The 24,178-nt window shown below is 41.6% G+C and overlaps 1 protein-coding gene across 1 annotated transcript in view; it reads left to right on the top strand.

The window, feature by feature from the left end:
- Positions 1 to 24,178, top strand: part of LOC126252782 (glutamine-dependent NAD(+) synthetase) — a 223,538-nt gene that overhangs the window by 4,886 nt on the left and 194,474 nt on the right. The window contains exon 2 of the mRNA XM_049953713.1: positions 13,945 to 14,111. Within this exon, the coding sequence (XP_049809670.1) occupies positions 13,966 to 14,111 (146 nt within the window). The 5' untranslated portion in view covers positions 13,945 to 13,965. The remainder of the gene's footprint in view (positions 1 to 13,944; positions 14,112 to 24,178) is intronic.

Raw genomic sequence — 24,178 nt, 5'->3', positions numbered from 1 at the left:
TACATTGCATACCAATTTCTTTATGTATTGTTACAGTAATCATCAGCAGAGCCACCAGTGTCCAAAAACGTTCTTGCAACTGCACAGAAAGAAGAAGAAAGGAGACCTTTAGGAAGAATTGATATTACTGGCAAAGGAACTCTCCAAAAAGATAGGAAAGTACTCTGTTAGCAAAAATTTGGGCCATGATGCTAGAACGTATCGGCAGTGGCCAAAGAACACTGGCAGAAAAATTTATTAAGAATATAATATTTGAAGGAGAAAGTGGGAATCTCAACAGAAATTGTTATCGTGTACTCCGGTCACATGTTGAAAATGTGTGCTTCAGTGACATAAGCACTTCAGTGGCATCAATTATTTTTCCACAAACAATAGAAGTTTTTGTGAATGACTAACAACCAACAGTTGACACAGAGATGGTGGACAATAATTATTTATGAGATGACTGAATCACTTGTACTCTGTATTTGTTTTTGTATCTTTTTATGTGAGATAACTGTAAGCTTGTTGGAATAAAAGAATAAGAACACTTACCTGAATTTTGGCTTTTAATATTTCATTTATTGCTTCACACATTTCCATAATAATGAGACTCAAGGTGTGATGTGGAATCACAGATACAATCTTCAAACTCTGCTCCTGTTGCTTGGTGTATCAAAGCTATTGATAATCATTAGGAAGCTGATGTATATTTCCCGTAATTGTGTCTTCTTTTTCTATGTGAGGGTGAAGTAATTCTAACAAGATGTTAAATTTTCTGGGTCCATTCTAAGAATGTTGATGTAATCATCAATTTTGAAGTGCAGTATTTCTTTCAGGAGATGTTTCTGGTTATATTTATCTCTGTTTGAACCATTCCTTGCACATGATTGTTGTTTTCTTCTTCTCTTTTTGGCACAGTGCCAAGGTTGGTGCCAAAAATGCTTTGTCAATATTTGTTACCATTTTCAATACTCACGAACAGCATCTGCTTCTAAAGTTAGCTTATATTGACAAACATTGTTTGTACATGTAGGGCTTGCTTGACAAACACAGGGCTAGATAAGTGATTTTGTCAAACACTTTGATTGTTCACAGGAGCCCTTTGTGTTGGACAAAATGTGTAATTTACTTTCTGAAGTCGGTACGTAAAAAAGATTATCTATGCAAAAAGTGACATACCTATCCTAAAATAATACATTTGCTCGGTCTCAGTGTGAATTTCAAAAGGGTCTGTCCATCTACATCTATAATCTGCAAATCACTGGGAAGTGATTCACAGAGGGTACATCCCACTGTAGAGATTACTAGGGTTTCTCTCCGTTCCATTCACATGTTGAGCATGGGGAGAATGATGTTTGAATGATTCTGTGCACACTGCAATTATTCTAATCTTGTCCTCTCAATCCACACATGAGTGATATTTATGAGTTTTAGTATGTTCCTAGAGTCATCATTTAAAGCTGGTTCTTGAAATTTTGTTAGTAGTCTTTCTTGGGTTATTTACATCTATCTTAAAGAGGCTGCCAGTTTAGTTCTGTCAGTATCTTTGCGACACTCTCCCACAGGTCAAACAAACCTATGACTATTTGTGTTTCCCTCCTCTGTATACATTCAATATCCCCCGTTAGTCCTATTTGGTAGAGGTCCCACACACTTGAGTAATATTCTAGATTGGGTCACATGAGTGATTTCTAAGCAGTCTCTTTTGTAGACTGATTGTACTTGCCCTGTATTCTACCAATAAACTGAAGTCTACCACCTATTTTATCCATGACTGAGCTTATGTGATAATTCCATTTCATATCCCTACAAAGTATTACACCCAGGTATTTGTATGAGTTAACTGATTCCAGCAGCCACTCATTGATATTATTGTCATAGGATACTAAGTTTTTTGGTTCTGTGAAGTGCATAATTTTGCATTTCTGAACACTTAAAGCAATCTTTCACCACTTTGAAATTTTATCCAAATCTGACTGAATACCTATGCAGTTTCTTTCAGACAGTATTTCATTACAGATAACTGCACCATCTGCAAAAAGTCTGAAGTTACTAGTAATATTGTCTGCAAGGTCATTAATATACTACATGAACAGCTATGGTCCCAAAACGCTTTCCTGGCTGCACCCGAAGTTACTTCTACATCTGAAGATGATTCTCCATCCAAGATAACATGCTATGTCCTTCCTACAAAAACCCTAAATCCAGTCTTAAATTTCACTTGGTAATCCCTATCTAACTTGAGACAATAAGTGTAGGTGTGAAATCAAGACTGTATCTACCTGATTGCCTGACCCAAAGATTATATATTTTAGGGATCAGTAGAGAATCTGATAAGGAATCCATCAGGCACTGGAGCTTTTTCAGTTTTAACGATTCAGCTGTTTCGCGACACCATGGACATTAATACCGATTTTGCTAATCTTTTTCAGTGGTATAAGGATTAAATTGAGGCAATTCTCCTGAGTTTTCCTTTCTAAATGAATGTCTGAAAACAGAGTTAAGCATTTCAGCTTTTGCTTTGCTAAGGGCAATTTCAGTTCCTGTCTCATTCGTTTGGGAGTGGTGCATTCTCCTTGTGACATAAAACCTTAATCCTTTTGGTAACTTGCACAAATTTTACCTGGAATTCTTCTCAATTGTGCTCACATTACGATGATTTCTTAATGTTGTGGACTTGCCAATAAAGGCCACTGGTTACTGTGTACGACTCTTCTCTGATGCATATGATGCGAAGACAGTAAGAGAGTGTGAAATATGAAATATGTCCAGCAGGCATGAAATTGTAGCTCAACATTCTCTCTCAAAATCATTGTATTTTATATTGTCTTTAACAGACTAACAATATATTGTAAGAGATTCAGAATTTCCAAATCATTACATCACTTCATATCTAATTATATCTGTCATTTATACTGGCCGAAGCTCAACTTAGTAACAGATGAAAAAATTAGTACAATTGTTAATGGCTCTTCTCTGAGGTGTCCAAATAACCTCCAAGTAGTGACAACACAGCGCAAATAAGTGTGAACACAGCAAGTAGGTCTAATATGGTGCTGTTGCACCTTGTAAACCCGTTACGTGAATTTTACCTACAAATCATAACAGGCTCGAACAGTGGAATGCTCCCAGCTGCTACTAAGCTACTTACACATTTACATTCGTATATTTTTTTCTAATGCTGAGGAATAGGTGGAACATGTACCTCTGAATGAGTTACAGATTACAACTACTGGAAACTAACTTCGGTGCCATTAACAATCTTGATAAAAATTCTTGTGGTTTTGTAAAAGATAATTTGACAGTGTTCTGCTACAGTAGTCATTGAATGCCTCGCGCATTTCTTTCTTGACAGCCAAAAATGTTTCATTCACCATATCTCCATCCAAAATCCTATGTTTTGTTTTACACCTATTATGCAGTAGTCCGCTACTTTAGAAGTTTTTCCACAATTACTGTATACCTTGGAGGGTTTTTCCAATCTTGAACTGTTCTGCTGTGTACATATGTATCAAGTGCATGGTCAACTATTTTTTTATACTTGAGACAGAGTTCCTCTGCATGCTCCTGCCCTGTGCTGAAAGTTTAAAGTTCCTCATTAAGATACAAAATTGATTTTTTATCTAGTTTACTGAAAAGATATATCTTTGTGCTGCCTATTTTAGTTGCCCTCTATACTTAGATAATCATTGTCGCTACAACTGCCTCGTGCACAGTGATAAGAGTTTGTGTGTACATCCTGGAAGAGGTAAAGTCTGTTTGTTGTCATTAAATCCAATACATTTCCATCGTGAATGGGTTCTAAACTATCTGTTCTAGGTAGTTTTCAGAGAAGGCATTTAGTAATGTTTCACTGGATGTTTTCTGCTGACTACTAACAAAACTGTAAATTGGATGATTTAAGTCTCCACTGATGAATACAGTACGATTGGGGAGCTTAGCGTAAAAGTGAACTGAGACTTTCTTTGAAGTTTTCCGTTACAACAGGAGATGCGTCTGGTTGGCAGCAGAAGGATCCAATTACCATTTAATGCACACCCGTTTCTGAGTCTTGGCCAAACAATATCGCATGGAGCTTCTGGACAAGCATCATTTGTTCCTACGTGCACCACAACCTTGCCACCATTTCCCTAAAGGGTACCATCATTTGTAGTATGTTGAAATGCCGATGATTTAGATGCCAGCCGTTTTGTGTTTGCCGTATCTTGACACTGGAGAAAACAGGTTTCCCCAAAGCAGTGAAGTGCAGCTCCTGGAATAGGAAAACACACACACACACACACACACGTGACAACTGGCACTGTGTACCAAGACAAGACTGAGCAACTGTGCATAATGGGAGAAGCAGTCTGTGTCTGGGGTAAGGAGGAGGCTGGGGCAGGGAGTGGAAGGCGTAGCAGGTTAGGGGTGGGGAACTGTAAAATAGTGCTTGTGGGAGTGTGTAGGGATGTGACTGGGAGAAGGTAGGGCAACTACGTCCAGTTGGGAGGTCAGATGTTAGGTGGGGGGAGGGAAGGGAGTGGAGAATTAGAGAAGTGAAAAGACTGTGGGTGTTTTGGTGTAACAGAAGGCTGTGTAGTGCTGGAATGGGAACTGGGAAGTGGGTAAGTACAGAGAATGTTGAAGCCAGGGATGTTATGGGATTGTAAGATATATTTGAGGGTGAATTCTCACCTGTGCAATTCAGAAAAGCAGGTATTGGTAGGAAGGATCCAAATGGCACAGACTGTGAAACAGTCACTGAAGTGAAGAATGTTGTGTTGGGCAACATGCTCAGCAGCTGGGTGGTCTAGGTGATCCTTGACCACGATTTGTCAGTGGCTGTTCGTGCAGACAGCCAGCTTGTTGGCTGTCACAGCCACATAGAATGCAGCACAGTAGTTGCTGCTTATCTCGTAGATCACATTAATCCTTTTACAGGTAACCCTGTATTTGATGGTATATGTGATGTCTGTGAGAGGAGTGGAGTAGATGGTGGTGGATGTATGGGACAAGTATTGCATCTAGGTCTGTTACAGGGATACGAGCCATGAGGCAAGGTGTTGGAAACGGGTTACATATGGGTGGATGAGAATAATGTGTAGATTCAATGGGCAGTGGAATAAAAGTGTGGAAAGTATAGTGAAACCCTTTCAGAGAAAGTGATTCAGTTGCTCCAGTCATGGGTGGTACTAAGTCATGAAGGGGAATGCTCCTGACTGGCCGGACAGTGGGACTTTGGGGGTGCTGGGTGACTGGACAGTGAATGCATGGGAGTCCTGTTTCTGTACAAGATTGGGACAGTTATTTTGGTCTATAAAGGCCTCAATGAGACCATTGGTATATTTAGAGAGGGACTGCTCCTCACTACAGATGCAACGACCAGGGGTAGCTAGGCTGTGTGAAAGGCACTTCTTGACATGGAATGGGTGGCAGCTGTTGAAGTGGAGGCATTGATGGTGATTGGTAGGTTTGATATGGACAGAATTACTGCTGTAGCTGTCTTTAAGATGGAAAACAACATTGTGGGAGGTGGCTTGTGGGGTTGAGTAGGACCAGGTGAAGTGAATAGGGGAGAAGGCATTGAGGATGTGGAGGAATGTGTACTGGGTGTTATCATCCTTGATCCAATTCATGAAGATGTCATCAGCGAATCTGAACCAGGTGAGAGGTTTAGGATTCTGCACAGTCAGGAAAGATTCCTCGTGACCACTTATGAATAATGTGGTATATAATGGTGACAAGTGGATGCCCATTGCTGTACCACAGATTTGTTTGTAGTTGATGCCTTCTAAGGTAAAAAGTATTTTGGTGATGGTGACCAGTAAGTAGGGGGTAGGTTTGTAATTTTTTGGGTGTTGGGAAAGTAATGTTCAATTGAAGCAAGACTATGAACATTAGAGATGTTAGTGTGAAGTGAGGTGGAATCGACAGTGACAAGCAGGGTACTGTTTGGTAAAGGAACAGAAGCTGTGGAGAGTAGCTGGAGAAAATGGGTGGTGTCTTTTATATAGGAGGGTGAGTTGCGAATAATAAGTTGAAGGTGTTGGTCTGTGAGAACAGAGATTCTCTCAGTGGGAACATTGGGAACATAGTAACTGGTCATAATTGGGTGCTGTGACCAGTTGGGTTTTATGGACTTAAGGAAGAATGTAGGGAGTGGTAGGGGTGAGGAGAGAGATTGACTCTGGGGAGAGGTTCTGGGATGGGCTTAAGGGTTTTAGAAGAGACTGGAAATCCTGTTGGATTTCTTAAATGGGGTCACTGTGGCAGGGAAAAAGATGGATGAATCTGACAGCTGGCAGATTCCTACCACCAGGTAATCCTTTCTATTCAAAACTACATTTGCGGAGCATTTGCAGCAAGTAGGTTTGTGAGGTCAGGATCAGTGTCGGATGGTGAATTACAATTCTCTGGGGATGTAAGGTTAGCTTGCATGTTGAGGGGGTTTGGGGAATGATGGTGAGGTGAGATTCGGGGGTTAAGGGAGTTGATTTGGGGTTAGTGGGGGTGACTCACTGTTGGATGGAGGATTGAACTGAGGCAGACAGTGTTCAGCATTGGTTATTCGTTAAATCTGATTGGTATGGTTGGTGGTGAAAAAGTGTATCCATTGTAGAGACCGGGAGAAGGAGAGGTCTTTAACAAGTCCAGCAAAATTTTAGAGGGTATTTGTTTTCTGGAAATTGTCTTAAATGATTAATTATGTCATTTTACACTTCTAACATGCTTTTTTGCTTTCTTGAATTTCAGTATTCTTTTATAAAAACGGAAATCAAATTCAAATAATGTGAAAGCCCACTAAAATGCTCCATTCGAATTGTGATGCCTGTGAAGTCATTGGCTAACCCACTGCTCCTTCTGTCATAAAGCTCGTTCAGTGATGTCTTGTTTTGGAATTTACATTTTGGAAAATTGTGTATAATACTGTACTGTACAAATACATCGATAAAACTACTGAAAAGTTGTTTTTGAGTGTTCCATAGAATAAAACAGGCTGCACTGTGTCGGCAAATTGCCACAACGTCGCCGTATAAGTTCGTGAACTGAATTGAAAGTGCATTGCACTGAGAAGTTGAAATTAATTTATATGTGCTTTTCTGCTGTTACAAGGAAGGATAGCGTCATTGGACAAAATTAAACTCTTAGTGAAAATTAACAATATTATGAAAAGGATAGTTGCTACTCACCATATATATAAAGTGCAACTCGCACAAACGTGACCACAGTCTGTGGCAGCTGAAGCCACAGTCGTTTTAGCCAAATCCACACAAATTGTTTGGTAGCTAATTTGTTAGAGCATTAGATTGTCGAATTGTATAAGATGATATTCATAGATCGCTGGTTCGAATCCCAGCTGAAAGAATATTTTAACTTATTTGTAAAATGACTCAGCAGTCATATGGAAACCAAATCATAATTACTAAGGTTCACCACACTGATCAGAAACAGATTATTATTGTGTTTCCCTTGCTGTTTATATGCACTTAAATTTGCAATCACTGTTCACACACGTCATGTTCAAAAAGATATTTTCTAGTTAATATGACCACACACTTTTTAATTTATTACAAACAATGTTCTTTTCACCTTTTTACTGTCCAGCTAGGATCCTTATTGTATAAACTTTCAAAGTTTCATCATGTTACGTAAAGATGAAGTAATTCTGCTTCGGACACAGACGTTAGTTTACGCTCACAAACATAACAGCCGTTACATTATGTTACCTGCATGTTGTACATGCTTTATATCTCCCTGTATAGAAAACCTGATAGTCATACACCTTGTTGCACTGTGGGAGTATGGACAGTAATATCTTCACTACTAGTAATGCTTTCTTAAAAAAAGTGAATTGTTTGTTCGCAAAGTAAATGTATTTTTCCTCTGTTGTACATTTCTCAGACTAAGATTAATGTGCAGCTGTATGTAAAATATCCCACCATTGAAACAGCTACTACAATCAGTTATTGCTAACGCTATTCTCGTATTTTGCGTAAAACTTTAAAAATATGACCCTTCCAGGAATTGAACATATGACCTCTTAACTAGCAGCCAACTCTGCTATCCGTTGCGCCACCATGTGCCTATTGGGTGCATTGTCTGTGCGAAGTGTCTTCTGTAGAGGAATTCAGCACTAAGGTTTGTCAAGAACAATGTTATTGTGCTTTTGGTCATAGCTCATGACTAATAATCGACAATCTAGTTATAATATACGGTCTTATTTACAAATGTTCTACAGTTCCTTGGTATTGGGCAAGTTTAATGTTGTTGCAGGGTGCAGGGAAAAGAATGTCCACTGTTGCACATACCTCTACTCTAAATGGGTGGAGCATAAAGGCATGAACTTTCGCTAGGTTTTCACTATCAGAATTCACAAAATTCCATATTATTGTTACTTTAAAGTTGTAATTGCATTTTCCATTACTAAATAGATAAACTGTTCATGGCCTTTTTAGATATTGAGAAGGCGTATGACAGTATCTGTAGGGACAAGCTCTGGGATGTGCTGAACGCAAAAGGGATAGATGAAGAGATAACACGAAAAGTCAGAAAAATGTATGAGGGAAGTGAGAGTTGTGTGAAAGTGGGGAGGGAACGTACTGCATGGTTCAAGCTGGAAAATGGGCTGCGACAGGGAAGTGCACTTTCGCCTTTATTGTTTATTATTGTTATGGATGAAATCCTACAGCAAGTATCAGATGCAATTGGAGATCATAAAATGAAAGCAGTGCTTTTTGCCGATGACCTGATGTTATGGGGAAATTGCGAGGAGGTGGTGCAAGAGCAGTTAGATGTATGGGAGGCAACGGCAGCACAATATGGAATGCATTTCTCTGCAAAGAAAAGTGAAATAATTGTCACAACAAGGAAGAAGAATAGGCCAAATGTGGATATAACTTGTGGAGGGGAAAAACTACAAGTGGTAGAGAACTTCAAGTACCTGGGAAGCATGATTGAAAGTAAGGGAGGAAACGCAATGTAAATAAATGAAAGGTGCAGAAAAGCAGGGCAGTTCTACAAATGCATTAGGGGGCTTATTTGGAGCAAGGAGGTGCCACAGAAATCCAAGGGAATTATATACCGAACATACTTTGTCCCCATATTGACATACGGAAGTGAGACATGGGTAATGCACAAAAGCGACAAAAGTAGAATACAGGCTAGTGAAATGAAGTTCCAGAGGAGCAGGTTGAGTGTAACAAGACGAGACAGATTGCGAAATGTGTATGTGAGGGAAAGACTAAAGGAGGAACCAGTACAGGACAGGATAGAAAAATCAAGACTGCAGTGGTATGGACACATGAAGAGAATGGATGAGGGAAGAATTCCAAAGAGGATGTTTGATCTGCAACTGGAGGGGAAGAGGCCCAGAGGAAGACCAACAGATAGATGGGTGAAGGGAGTGAAGGAATGTGTGACGAGAAGAGGAGAGAACTGGACGAAGGTGGAAGACTGGGAATGGTGGAAAGACAGAACACGATGGAGAGGCTTGTGTTCCCAACAGACCCAGCCAGTGGCTGGAAACTGTCCAAGATGATGATGATAAACTGTTCGCAGAAAAAGTATGTAGAAACTCCTTAACTTTGTCTAACGCTCCCATCACACGTGTAAAGCTTCGACTTTACTCCTAGTCTGTGCAGTTACCAGAGCATCAGCCAATAACAGAGTGGTTTCGATCATGTGAGCAAATCTTGATATTTAATGATTTTTAAGCTTTTATTACATGGAAATAACACATAAATTGTGATAATGTTGACCATAAATGCTACTTAAATGTTATAATCAGTCAGAATAACAATAATCCTAACCATATTTTTAACATAGGAAAATAGCCTATTTGGGAGTGGGGCAAAAGGGAAGGCCTTTGGAAAGGATTAATACTTCCGTGGGACTAAGGCTTTTGGAGGAAAAATTCATGACTGGCTTTTGGATCTGTTTATGTTCTGTATTCTGTATATGTTGGTGGGAGAAAGTTTTTGAGGGTACAGTAAATGCAGGTCTGCGAGGCAGGGTTTGTCAGGTATGGGGGGATGTGGGGGACGTTTGGAGGCTGTTGTAGGAGAGTTGGATAGTGATAGCTCAAGGTGGAAGTAGGTGAACAGGTTGGAGAGTTTTTTGAGGTGGTATTGTGCACTTAGTTTCTGGAGGGCTAGAGTCAATTTAAGAGATGGGATAAAGGAATTTGTGACTGCACAGCAGGAGAATTTTATCGGTGGAGAGGAAGTGTTGCAAGGAGATTTGTGCCTGATTTACATGGTTTTGCAGGACTATGTTGTGAGGGTTAAGGACTGGTGGAATCTGAACAGATGGAGGTCATTATGGAAGGAGGGGCTGCAGATGGAGATGAGTAATTTGATGGTAAGGCCATTTAGGGGAAGTTCATGAGCCAAACAACAGGGGAATAGTATGTGGGACTGGTTTCTGGCTAGGGATAAGGAAACTTTTTTGTATTATCACAGATGGAAGGAGCAGGGATCCATGGTGGTGGATAAAAATGCATAAAATACTTAAATAACATAAATATGTGAGGAAAAATACACAAAAATATTCCAAAATATATGGGAAAAATCACAAAAAGGACTGAATGGATGAAATTTGGGGAACAAGATAAAACCTAAGGTAGTAGGGCTAATACTTAAAGGTAAAAATGAACTGAAATAAATGGGAAAACACAATAAGATTATAGATAAAAGTAAATAAAGACTACAATGTTGGTTGCAGTATGGTGGGCAGACATGAATGAAGAACGGGGACAGCATATGTGACTAGATGAAGTAGGTTAGTATATGTTAATTGGAATAGGAGAGGAGAAAGAGTGAGGCATTGAGGATGGGGTTGGTAAGATGAAAGTATTTACAGAAAATAACACGAAAAAGTGATGCAGGAAGAGTGATCAGTTTGAAGGTCTAGGATTGATTATTTTGGCAGGAGTAATTTATGTCGTGAGACGCTGCACTAACAGTCAATGTGATCATGTAGCCATGTGTTGTTGATCATGTAGCCATGTGATGTCTGTGAATGAGACAGTTAATGCAGTGTGGCTCGTAAGTCGGAATGTGTGCTGCTGTTTGGAAGGTGATACATGAATCACAGGAAAGAAGAGAGAGAGAAAAAAGAAGACTGAATAAAGTAATGTGTTAGAAAGTAGTAGTAAAGGAAAACAGCACTGGGTTATAGGATGGGAGAAAAGCCATTCGATGCTGGGTCACAGATAGGCACTATAAATAGACTACTTAACAAGTAAGTTTTCAGCCGAAACTCCTTCTGGCAGAAAACCACACACACACACACACACACACACACACACACACACACACACACACACAACTTTCAAGCAAATACAACTGTCAAACACATGACCACTCTCACTGGCTGCCAAGGCCAGACTGTGGGCAACAGTTGTGCATGATGGGGAATAGCAATCCGCATGATAGGGGTAAAGGAGGAGGCTGGTGAGGGGGATGAATGGCAAGTTAGGGTTGGGGAACGGAAAAGCGGTGCTTGTGGTAGAATACAAGGACAAGATGGGGAGAGGGTGGGCAGCTAGATGCAGCCGAGAGACCAGAGAAGTGAAGAGACTGTGGGTGCGTTGGTTGAATAGAAGGCTCTATAGCGCTGGAGTGGGAACAGGGAAGCAGATGAAAGACAGTGATTACTGAAGGTTGAGGCCAAGAGGTTAAGGTCATGTAACATGTATGGTAGGGGTAAGTCCCACATGCACAGTTCAGAAAAACTTGTGTGGTAAGAAGGTGGCACAGGCTGTGAAGCAGTTGTTGAAGTGAAGAATGTTATGTTGGACAGGGTATTAAGCAACTGGATGGTCTAGATGTTTCTTGATTACATTTTGTCGGTGCCGATTCATCGGACTGACAGCTTGTTGGCTGTTATGCCCATGTAGAATGCAGTACAGTGGTTGCAGCTTTGCTTGTATGTCACATCAATGATTTTACAGTTAGCCTTGCCTTTGATGGGATCGTTCATGCTTGTGACCAGATTGGAATAGGTATTGCTGGGAGGATGTATGGGACAGGTTTTGCAAGTGGTTGAGAGCAGGGGTGGAGTAGGGATGGACAAGGATATTCATCCACCTACCAACACTGCCACAGTGACCCCATTCCAGAAACACAACAGGCTTTCCATATTCTCCTGAAATCCTTAGGCTTATCCTAGAACCTCTCTCTGGAGTCTACCTCCCCTCACCCCTAGCACTCCCCACACTCCTATCTTCTACGTGCTTCCTAATGTCCACCAAGGATGCCCCATTGTGGCCAGTTACTGCGCATTCCCACTGAGACACTCTCTGTCCCTATAGACAAACACCTGTAGCCTATTACCCTCAACCTGCCGTCCTATATGAGACACCAACCTTTTCCTCCGACTCTGCACAGTTCCTCTTCCTTTACCACACCCTGCTCATCGATATTGATGCTGCCTCCCTTTACAACTAAGATTCCTAATGCCCACGGTGTTGCTGCTATTGAACATTACTTTCCCAGCATCCAACAGATTCCAAACCCACACCCTCCTTCCTTGACACCATCACCAACTATATCCTCACCACCAATTACCTTGCCTTTGGAGCCATCACCTGTGGTTCAGATTCATTGATGACATCTTAATGACCTGGATTGAGGGTGAGGACACCCTATCCACATTCTCCAGAACCTCATCACCTTCTCCTCTCTTCAATTCACATGGTCCTTCTAGACCCCCACAAGCCACTTTCATTGATGTTCACCTCCACCTCAAAGATAGGTATCTCAGTACCTCCATCCATATCAAACTTATCAACCACCAGCTACCTCCACTTAAACAGCTGCCATCCATTCCATACCAAGAAGTCACATCCATATAGCCTAGCCACCCCCTGGCCATCACATCCGTAGTGATGAGCAGTCCCTCTCAAAATATACCAAGGGTCTCATTGAAATTACTCTCCCAACCTTGTATAGGAACAGAACTCCCATACATTACCTCTCCAGTCACACACCACCTCTCAGAGTCCCACCATCTGGCCATAGAGAAGCATTCTTCTCAGGACTCACTACCACTTAAGACTGGTGCAACTAACCACTTTCTCCACTAGGGTGTGACTGCCTTATGTTGTGCCCTGAAATGAGGAATGTCCTACCTACTATTCTTCCCACCCCCTTCCACAGTGGTATTCTGCTGCCCACCAAACTTACACTATATACTAGTCCATTCTTACTCCATCTTTGCTCCCAACACCTTGTCTTGTGCTGATATCCCTGTAACAGACATAGAGGCAAGACCTGCCCCATACATCCTCCCACCACCACCTACCACAGTCAGGCTACAAGCATCACCTATCCCAACAAAGGCGGGCCTACTTGTGAAAGCAGTTATGTAATCTATGAGCTAAGCTACTACCAACAAAGCTGTCTGTCCGCATGAATGGCCACTGACAAAACTGTTGAAAAGAACCAACTGGACCTTCCAGTTGCTGAGCACACTGCCCGTCTTAGTATTCTTCACTTCAGTGACTGCTTCACAGCCTGTGCTATCTGGATCCTTCCTACCACCACCACCTTTACTGAATCACACAGGTGGGAACTCTCCCTGCAATGTATCCTACATTCCTGTAAACCCTCTGCCCCAGCCTCAAGCTTTGTAAGTCACTGTCCTTCACCCCCTGTTCCCACTTTGGCCCTAGACAGCCTGTTCCTCCCCCTCCCCCTCCCTGCCCCAGCCACTCCTTTACCCCCTTTTGGCTAAAAGCTGACTTGTTTAGTAGCCTCTTTGTTGTGTCTGTTAACCACGCGGGATTGGCTGAGCGGTCTAAGGCGCTGCAGTCATGGACTGTGTGGCTGGTCATGGTGTGTGTGTGTGTGTGTGTGTGTGTGTGTGTGTCCTTTTGATCAGATGGCTCAGAACACTTATGATATTGTGAGTTGATTTTAATTATGTTTGCAATGTAATTGGTTTTCTTCTTTCTCTTCATCTACCATTATTTTATTTCAGTATCCTCCACTGTTTCCAAGAATGGGGAGAAAAATCACTGTTGCAGTATGCACACTAAATCAGTGGGCATTAGATTTCAAAGGAAACCTAAGTCGAATTTTACAAAGTATAGAAGAAGCTAGAGAAGCAGGTGCAAATTATCGAAGCGGGCCAGAATTAGAAATATGGTAAGTCTTCACATTCTATGAAAAGTACTTGACTGTTTCTGGAAGTAATGAGACTTGATTTAATTTTTGTGGTAGTATTTACTGCCTCTTTTTGTGTACTGTTGCCGGCCGCGGTGGCCATGAGGTTCTAGGCGCTCCAGTCCGGAGCCGCGCTGCTGCTACGGTCGCAGGTTCGAATCCTGCCTCGGGCATGGGTGTGTGTGATGTCCTTAGGTTAGTTGGGTTTAAGTAGTTCTAAGTTCTAGGGGACTGATGACCACAGCAGTTGAGTCCCATAGTGCTCAGAGCCATTTTTTTGTGTACTGTTATGTACTGTTTATTGCTTTACCATGACTAAGAAAGGGGCAGAGAAAAAATCTGATATCTCAACCCTGTGAACCACCCCACTTTCTGGACCATGAACCCAATGTTGAGGTCTGTATCTATATGACAAAATCACATTACTGTGAAAATACTTTCTGAAGCCAAAACTATAAATTGATCAAACATTTTTAAATGAGTGACATTTTATGTGAATATGAAGTATTGTTTCTGGACTGTGGGGGAGGAGAGTTGCTGAGAGACTATGACCATTCACATACCTACACATCCTACAAAAGTGAGCAGTAAGAATATAATATGCATCTGCAGCTCGTGGTCTCATGGTCGCTTTCTTGCTTCCCGAGCACAGGGTCCCGAGTTCGACTCTCGGCTGTCATGGATTTTCACCTACTTCAAGATGACTGGGTGTTTGTGTTGCCCTCACCATTTCATCATCACCCATGAAAGTGGCGAGATTGGACTGAGCAGAGGTTGGCAATTTGTACGGGTGCTAATAACTGTGCAGTTGAGTGCCCCACAAACCAAAAATCATGATCATCAGTATTACATGAAGTTGATAATTTGTGTCTTAACATTATTACTTAGCTTAACTGTGAGAATTTCTGTATCGTCTTCCACCGATATTCCAGCAGAGAGATTTTGATTATGTGTTTTGATGAAGATGATACTTCTGTATTTTCAGTGACGATGTCCAATTACTTCACTCATCCCTTTTATTTTTGGAGATTGAAGGAGTAAGTTGCTGTGAATTTCCTGAATGCACATTAAATTAAAATTCTGGTTATGACTTACCTAACCTGGTGGTAGTTCTTACTTGTTTGGTGTAAGACCTTCAGTATTAATTGAGAGATGGTGGCCAGTTTCAACTCTGAAAGGCCATTTCTTTTCACCATGTTGATCAATGAATTGGTTCTGGTGTGCTGATGTTCAGTACCTGAATGATGGCTTTAAAACTACTACTACTACTACTACGTGATCAGGCCCAGTGGACCGCACGCATCTACAAGTTTTCTCCTCCACTGTATTCTGTCCATTGCTGCTATCCGCCATTCGTCCACATCTGTTGACATTTGTTTTAAATCTTCATGGAGTCCATCCCTCCAACGCTTCTTGGGTCTCCCTGGCGGTCTCTTTCCTGTAGGTGTGAAATCCAGGAGCTTCCGAGGCCATCTGTGATCCTCCATCCGGGCCACAAGGCCAGCCCACTGCATTCGTTTGGCTTTGACAGCTCCTGCTATGTTGGGCTGCTGGTATAGTTCCTCAAGCTCTTGGTTGTATCTGATCCTCCATTCCCCTGTATCTGCATCCAGAACCGGACCGAAGATCTTCCGAAGCACTTTTCTCTCAAAGACAAGGAGCTTATGGAAGTCCTGTTTTCGGATACTCCATGTCTCACAACCATATAGAACAACAGGCTGGATCAGGGTTTTGTACAGTCGAATCTTGAACTGTCTGGAGAGAGATTTGGACCGAAGTAGTTGTGCTAGGCTGTGGTAAGATCGGTTTCCTGCTTGTATTCTGGCATTGATCTCTGCTTCACATGGCTTTAAAACCCGGAAAATTACAGGAGTAGCTTTTATTGACTTTACAGCTGCTTATGACACTGTCAGACATTGTGTATTGTCACATAAGATCTACTGGGCAATGAAAGATTATGGTTTCACCAAAGTTACGCGAAGTTTACTCCAAAACAAGAAATTTCATGGGAACTTCCAGGCTCAGCATAGTTGATGGAGATGTCACAGAAATGGCTTACCACAAGGAAGTTTTCTTTCACTAGTGATATTTAATGTTTATACCAATGACCAACCATTTCTGGCAATCACAAGGATTTTCCTTTAAGCTGATCACCTGGCACTATAGCTCGTGTCGTGTAAGATGGTGCTTCCACGAATAGAGGCAGAGCAGCGAAGGGATGAGAACTACGCATGCGCGGCAGCAGAGAGTGGGCAAAGTAAGTCCACATTGACAAATTGCATTGCTGCGGACAACAGTCACTCATGTGCCTATGCTACATTATATTATACGTTCAAATCTGTGAGGGGAATAGTAAATATTGAAAGAAATTTTGATCCGTCATCATGAAATATTAATTCATGTCTTGACAACATTGCGTCCACTGTTCCACAGATTTACTCTGCGTCACATCGGGAGGTGAGAACAGCTGACACATCTTTTTGAAGAAGTGAATTACAATTTTTCTCAATATGACAATTGAATAACGACAAGATCATTGAAACTGCTTGCAATAATTACCATTTATAGTGATTCTATTATAAGTAAAAATTTAATCCACGACAAAATTAACTTCAAGCGCAAACTGAAATCATTGTATTTGGTTGACAACTGCTTCTACTCAATAGAATTTTTAAAAATGTGTGTAAAGTGTGTGTGTTGAGGTGTTTGGCTGTAGTTAAATGTAATCACTGTGCATAAAAAGGGACTAGTGGTAGAAAAGACTATCGTAAAAATGCTCAATAAGTTGTCATATTTTTCGCGGTTAACGGGCATTATTAGTGTAAACTAACTTGTTCAACATTGCAGTGAGACTGCCTTTATAATCCATTGAACAAGCAAACAATTAACGATCCTCTGTGAATAACTCCAGGGAATGATGACTGATAACATTGAAAACGACAGATATCTCGACAAGTAACAGTTACTGTCATTTTAGGGCCTTATCCAATTTGTGCCTTGAAAATGGTAGGGGTTTACATGTGGAAATATCAGACTTTTGACAAATTTATCTAGCTGCATTCTCGCGTGTTATTAGAGCATATAACATGGTGGCAGAAAGCTTAACTTCTCCTTGGGCAACATGTTGAACATTATAGCATTCATAATTCAAAGGATAAAAAGTCCTAATCAAAAAGGCTAGGAAGTTCGCATTGTTATGTACACAACTGATATGTTGACAAACACATTATTTTTAAACCATGAGTCTTTAAAACTAAGAAATATTATTACTTTGTTTCAAAGTCTACATTGCAATACCACTGTCACTTCTATTTGACTCTGTTTCCAAACAACCTGATCGTAAATTTACGAAGATAGGTTCAAGACTTAATCCATCATCGCTTCCCTGTCAAATTATTCTTTCTGAAGCTTTTCAGCATGCCGCACAGGCTGTGCCCATGTTACATGTGGGATGTTCTCTATTGCCTAAATTGCCTCATGCACAAGCAATTCAGTGAATGTCATCTTTTGTATTCTTTTTCCTCCAACATAGTGTTATCCTTTTCCCAAATTAATTCCATTGGGCTACACTGACTGTGCCATGTGGGTAAATGCTAAACTGTGAGACCCCATTCATGTGCAAGGAAGTAAAGTTTGTATGTTCTGTCATGTGACTTGTATAAATTAACAAGCTGCAGGAGATCGGCACAAGTCTCGTTTATACTGTGCTTAATATTTTTATTTTTAAGCCATAGAAAAATTACCACTTTTCTGGTGTTTATACTTACTGTTTTCTCTGTAACAGTTGAATTATAACTGGCAGTGGCTGACTTTGAAGCAAGGTGCGACAAGAATTGTGAATCTTGCCACAACATTGACAGCGTTCATTTCCAAATGGTAGTCATTTCTGTTTTTCTTACACGTAAATACAAGTTTACTCTCAGAACCAAAACCAGATGGAGTCATCATGCAGAATAATTTGAGAACCTATTCCTTTGAAAACTTTAAAACCACCAGTACCATCACTCATTTTCCAGCAGATCTTCCTGGAATGATTCTAACTGACCCTTGTTTCATCAGGGTAATGCACTGTTGAACTACCTCCTTCGCATGTATCATGATGGGATGTAGTTCGTACTCACCTATGTCACTTCTTGGAACTAAAACCTCTCATGTTAACATATAAGGAAGCAACATCTTTTAAAATTCTTTACATTGACAAAGTGCTTATAATTGAAGCTAATTTTCTCCTGCATAACTGTGACATATTTTTGTGTCTTCCGGCATTCATCATTCACATGGAGCACTTTAAAACATCTTTGTTAAAACCATCCATTTGTGTTACAGGTTCCTTGAGATTTCTGATGCTTACCAGGCGACACGAAACCAACTTTTTGTAGGGTTCCTACAGCTCTGACACTTTCATTTACAATTATCTTTACAGATATCTTGTCGACATGACATGGTTTTGGAGTCTGTTCTTGTTTCTTCAAATGTAAGCAGTAGGACGCCAGCTTTCAAATTCACGTTTGAAGAAATTATAAATGTGGTAAATAATCCACCTCGCCTGCTTGTGAAGCACTTCACATTTATTGCTGTCACCAGGTTCTTTTTTAAATTGCACTTAAACATTTACAGTTACACCTTCACACCTATACTGCTACAAGAAAAAAAGAATTAAAAAAAGAAAAATCTGACAGTTGAATGAATTCTGCTGTTGAGAAGTACAGCAACAGTGCAGCATGTAGGAGTGATGTTCTCGCTGTCTAGTTGTAACTTGCTGCTACCCACTTGGAAAGAGAGTGAATATTATTGGCTGCCAGTGGCTAGTGGAGGGGCTGCACAGAACAGCTGAAAATAGGGCAGACTTCAGTGAGTCAAGGGAAATCTTTTGAAGATATTGAAGCCTAAATGATAGACACATTTAAGGACCTTAGTGCCTGTTAACTCTCATAGTCAGCTTTGTACAAACTAACAAACACAACTGTGTGTGTTTCATCTTAAGCACAATCAGGCACATTGCAGACTTTACATCACATAGTAAACGGATACATTTAGTAAATACAATCCATCCAAAATATTTGGGAGTCACTCTAGATCATACTTCAACCTACAAACAGTATTGTGAGAATAGTAAAATGAAGGTGAAAACCAGAAATAATATCCTTTGCAAGATAACTGGTAGCATTTGAGGCACTCTACACCAAACAGTGAGAATGTCAGCACTAGCAACATGTTACAGTGCTGCAGAGTATGCATGCCCAGTCTGGTAAAAATCCACCCTCACAAACATGGTGCACAAGGTGCTAAACAAAACGTGAAGGCTTATTTCAGGTTGTGTTATACCTATGCCACTTGTAAAATTCTATTGTTTCACTGGCATAGCACCACCTGATATTTGTTGTGAAGTAAATGAAAATGCAGAGAGAACCAATTGGGCTCATCAGGAAAACCATCCAGTACAGTGGAATGTTCCATCAACCTTAAGGTTTAGGCCCAGAAGAAATTTCCTCAAGAGTACTTTAGTCTTGCAAAGAGTAGCAAGTACAGCAAGATAACAATTGTGGATCTCTTGATCTCGATCTGCATGGCCTTTTCCTTTGGAAACCCTCCCACTGGGGCATGAACAGAATTTGATAGTGTGGAGGTCACGCAGCCATCTTTGTTTTGGAGTTGGGAGATCCAGGAGTAACTTCCAGAAATGGCACATCCCTGTGGATACCACCTACTGTGAAAGGGGAACCACAGACCATGGAGCACCCACTGAATTGCCATCTGTTTCTTGCATCTTGCACAGATCATTCTTCTACTTGCGACAACAGGTGCAATCGAAGTTGTAAGATTTTGGTCAGGAGTAGTGTAGCTTGGTATTTCTTTCTTTCATTTGTTTGTAATGGTAATTACCATATGTTGTATTTGTTTCCTCATTTCAATAAATAAATAAGTGCATAATTTTATGTAGCTGATCCCTACACAGATGGTATGTTTCAAGCTGGGTATGCTCACAGATTCCACTGTGAAAAACAGTTCTTGGAAATGATGCTTGATGTATATTAAATTCTTTCTTATAGAGTATATTTCAATTAAGAGTTTTAGCATGTGCTAGGGTGATCATAAAGTTTTAATCATCAAATTGAACATATAATGATGATGTAATTATTTGTGTGTTTGTTTGCAGATACATGCATGCATTTGTAGTACACAATGAATTCCTATACGCCAGTACCATAGTGAGCTATTAGCAGACCCAAAACAAAATGACATAACCCATTGATTAAGTGGATTATCACACAATAATTCATTTTTGGCAACAACAGAGTGTTGCAGCCACGTCAGGCTATGCCAGATGACTTCTTTAATTGCCTGGACTGCCCTGACGCTCCTGCTACATTTCTGCTGCTGCCGAAAACAAATCATTGCATGATACAACACTTTATCAATGGACTGTGCCTTTCTTTTTTCCCCTCTTTAGCACTGTGCTATGGTACAGTGTTTACGGTGTACACAATACATCATTACCTGCAAAGAGTCTGAAATTATGTACAGCTGGAAAAAATTAGAACTTGGAAAGATGACATCCATTTTGATTCGACAATGGTATATGCCACATGGGGGACAGTGAATGTACCGATTGTAGCGGCACTGCTGTTTAGTATAGGGAAAGTTAGTTTTGTACGATATTCAGAGTACGAGTTACATCCAGGTGCGGGTCAGATTGCAGTAAGTTACGTATACCAGCAGTGGCGAAGGCAAATAGAGGCCTCAGGGGCATAGAACTGCGAGAGAGGGCACACATGGCAGTTTCCATGGCGCAAGTCACAGGCCAAAGGGGGCCCCTGCCCGATCTAAGTGTTGTGTGTATGTGATGCAAAGCGGCACATTAGCAAACCAGAGGCGCACAGCCGAATATAAATAGGTGCCGTTTACTAATGAGACTCATTCAAGTGTGGCAGCTCTCTTGGACGGCGGGGCATGTTACACTGCCAGGCTACACGCAGCAACAGATGGGGCACCAGCATCACAGTCCACGGCGGGTCATTTGTCCGACCCCCTTGAGTCCAGTGTGGGTCCGTAGCCAGCCAGCCAGCCAGTGGCGGGCCACTCCACGGCCTGCTACTGCCAGCTATGCCAGTGAGGAAGGACTCAGTTGGCCCCACGGTGGCTCCCAGAGGAGTGGCGCTGATTCAACGGGAAATAAGACCCCTGAGCCGGCTGTCGGCGCAGCCCTGATGATGCGGTCCTACAAGGCCGACACACAGTAGCGTGTTGCACTGGGTCGCTGGGGCAGTGGCCTTAGTATTGCGAGGCCCTGTGATGCAGACTGAGGTGAACGGAGCACTGTAGTGGAAGCAGATATATCGTTTAGAAAGTTCTTGCCGAGTTTTAATATGGCACCACCTGGCACCCACTCACTACATTTGGTGTCTGCCCACTACATTTGGTCATCCTGATACATTCGGCGGTGTCTGGACACCACAACACGATAATGGTTTCAACATCATTCGCCAACAGATAGTTTAGTGGCATAGCTACCAGAGCACCATCAGTGTCTACCCTTTAGTAGGGAATGCTCTCAGCCAAAAGGCTCAGTGGTGGTATAAATGTTTGAAGCAAGGATGCAACCATGCCACAGAGATGTGTTCTTCTTTCCCATGGCCTACTGAGTCAGTTTGAAAGTATCAAATCGACGTCTTTCAAGTGGTGGGATAGTCCTTCCAGAGAATTGCCACACAAGCTACACATGCTGCACCAGTTGTGTAATGATGTCGATATTGGTGGTCATGTGAACATTCTCACACCTGTAGACGTTCTGGATGACCACGCTGCACAGATCGCCACTAGGGTTGTCGTATTGTACGGGCAGCAGTGGAAGATCATTCACTTCCCACAGCACAAATAAGAGGGCTTGTGATCCCAGGCATGTCAAGACGAACTGTTGTGAACTGTTATCAGCAGTTAGACTACGGTCATGCACACCTCTAGCCCATCTTCCGCTAACGTCACAGTATGGACGTGCATTGCTTGACAGGTGGCCTCAGAGGATCACTTGAAAGATGGAATGGTGTGCCATGGTCTTCAGCAGTGAAAGCAGATTCTGGCTGTATGCAAGTGATGGCCATTTGTGCGTACGAAGTAGGCCTGGTGAGCGCTGTCTAGTAGAGTGCATTTGTCCAAGATACACTGGCCCCATCCCAGGCATTGTGGTCTGGGCTACAATAAGCAACAATTCTCATTCAGCATTGGTGTTTCTGTAGCAGACACTAGCCAGCACTTGATACATGGAGAATATTGTTAGACTCCTTCTTTAGTCGTTCTTGCAAAAGGAAGGTGATGTGTTGTTCCAACATAATAATGCTTGCCCATACAGTGCTTGTGAAACTCAATGTGCTCTGCAAAACATGCAGCAACTTTTTATGGGTCGATAACTGGTACCTCAGAACCACTTGGGCTGTTGATCTGTAAATGTAATCATTTCATGTACTCAATATGCACCATTGCAACAATAAAAGTTGAGTGAACTGGAAAGCTCTGAAAGGGTGTACTATCATTTTTTTCCGGCAGTGTAATATAACATGTAAGTCTTTGCTGTAGAACAGATGAATAGCTAGGTGATGCAGTGCATTTTACTTAAGTGTTTGTCAATGAACTTCTTTCCAGATCATCATTTAATAATGTTGTTGTAAACCCATTAAAATCTGCCAAATTACTTGTCTGTTCTTTTATCTCTATATTGTTCTTTTATCTCTATATTGGAAAGTGTCAATCCTTACTTTGTTCTTTTTTCCCTTGATTCTTCTCTTTATCTTCTTCTCTGCTGCGGCGTTTCAGAATTCTTCTCTTATTTCCTTTTCTTTGTTCCTCCCTTTCTCCTTCTTTTTACCCTTTGTGTGCCTGAAGGCCAACCCAAGCATTCCCACGCATAGCTGGTGATGGGGTAACGCATAATTCGCTGCCCCGGGTAGACAAACAGGACACGTACATACCCCCTGGTAAAGGCCAGGCCCAGAGAGGGGTGATTACTCGAGCTGGTACCTTACGAACATGCCGATTGGTCCCTCCATCCATTTCTCACCTGAGGCAGGAGTGCCCTCAGGGAGGGTCCCCACTAGGAAGGAGCGCACCGTCGGCGATGTTGATAATGCTGGGGGGTACTTTTGCAATGGTTTCTTCTACTTCTACAACTTTTGCCCACAAGAGGAAGCTAGATGAGTCTCAGCCATGGACAATTCTTCAGTCAGTGCCAAAGTTCCTAGTTGTTTCTCAGTCTGACGAAGGTCAAGACTTCTCCACAGTCAATCCTTTCATTATTCAGAAATGTGTCGACACAGTTGCAGGTCCTATAAAGTTTTGTCCCCAGTTACGAAATGGCACGTTGTTGTTAGAAACAGTGTGTGCCCTCCAGGCACATAAATTGCTTCGGACTACACTGCTACACACCTTCCCTGTCCAGGTAGAAGTGCACCGTATGTTAAATTCATCACGCAGGTGGTCTATACTGGATCACTCAACAGATTATCCAATGAGGAAATTCAAAATTACCAGTCTGATTAGGGCTTAATGGCCGTACATGGAGTCATGAAAAGGGTTGAAAAGGAATTGGTACCGACCCGCACTTTCTTCTTGGCGTCTGACAAAGTTCAACTTCCATGGAACATTAAAGCAGGATATGAGATAATTTCAGTTCTCCATTCCATCCCCAACCCTACACACTGCCATCGGTGTCAGCGGTTTAATCATATCAGCCAGTTGTGTTCCAATATGGCCAAATGCATTACCTGTGGCAGGGATGCCAATGAGGGTGATTGTCCACCTCCATCCCCTCATTGCATCAACTGTATGGGCGACCATGCTGCTTCCTCTAGAGATTGCCCTATTTTTAAAGATGAATGAATTATTCAGGAAATCCAAGTGAAGGAAAAGGTGTCTACCTTTGCTGCTTGTAAGTTATTCACCAGCAGAAAGCACATTGTGCTCCCAGTGGGTAATATAGCACTGTCCTCGCCGCTCCTTGACCTAGTAACGAGTAAGGAGGTAGCCACACAGGCTTGTGATCTCACCTGTAGTGCCAC

The sequence above is a fragment of the Schistocerca nitens genome, chromosome 4 (assembly GCF_023898315.1).
Source record: "Schistocerca nitens isolate TAMUIC-IGC-003100 chromosome 4, iqSchNite1.1, whole genome shotgun sequence".
NCBI classification, from domain to species: domain Eukaryota; kingdom Metazoa; phylum Arthropoda; class Insecta; order Orthoptera; family Acrididae; genus Schistocerca; species Schistocerca nitens.
Note: the sequence above shows the minus strand (reverse complement) of the source record. Positions and strands in the feature narration are given on the sequence as shown.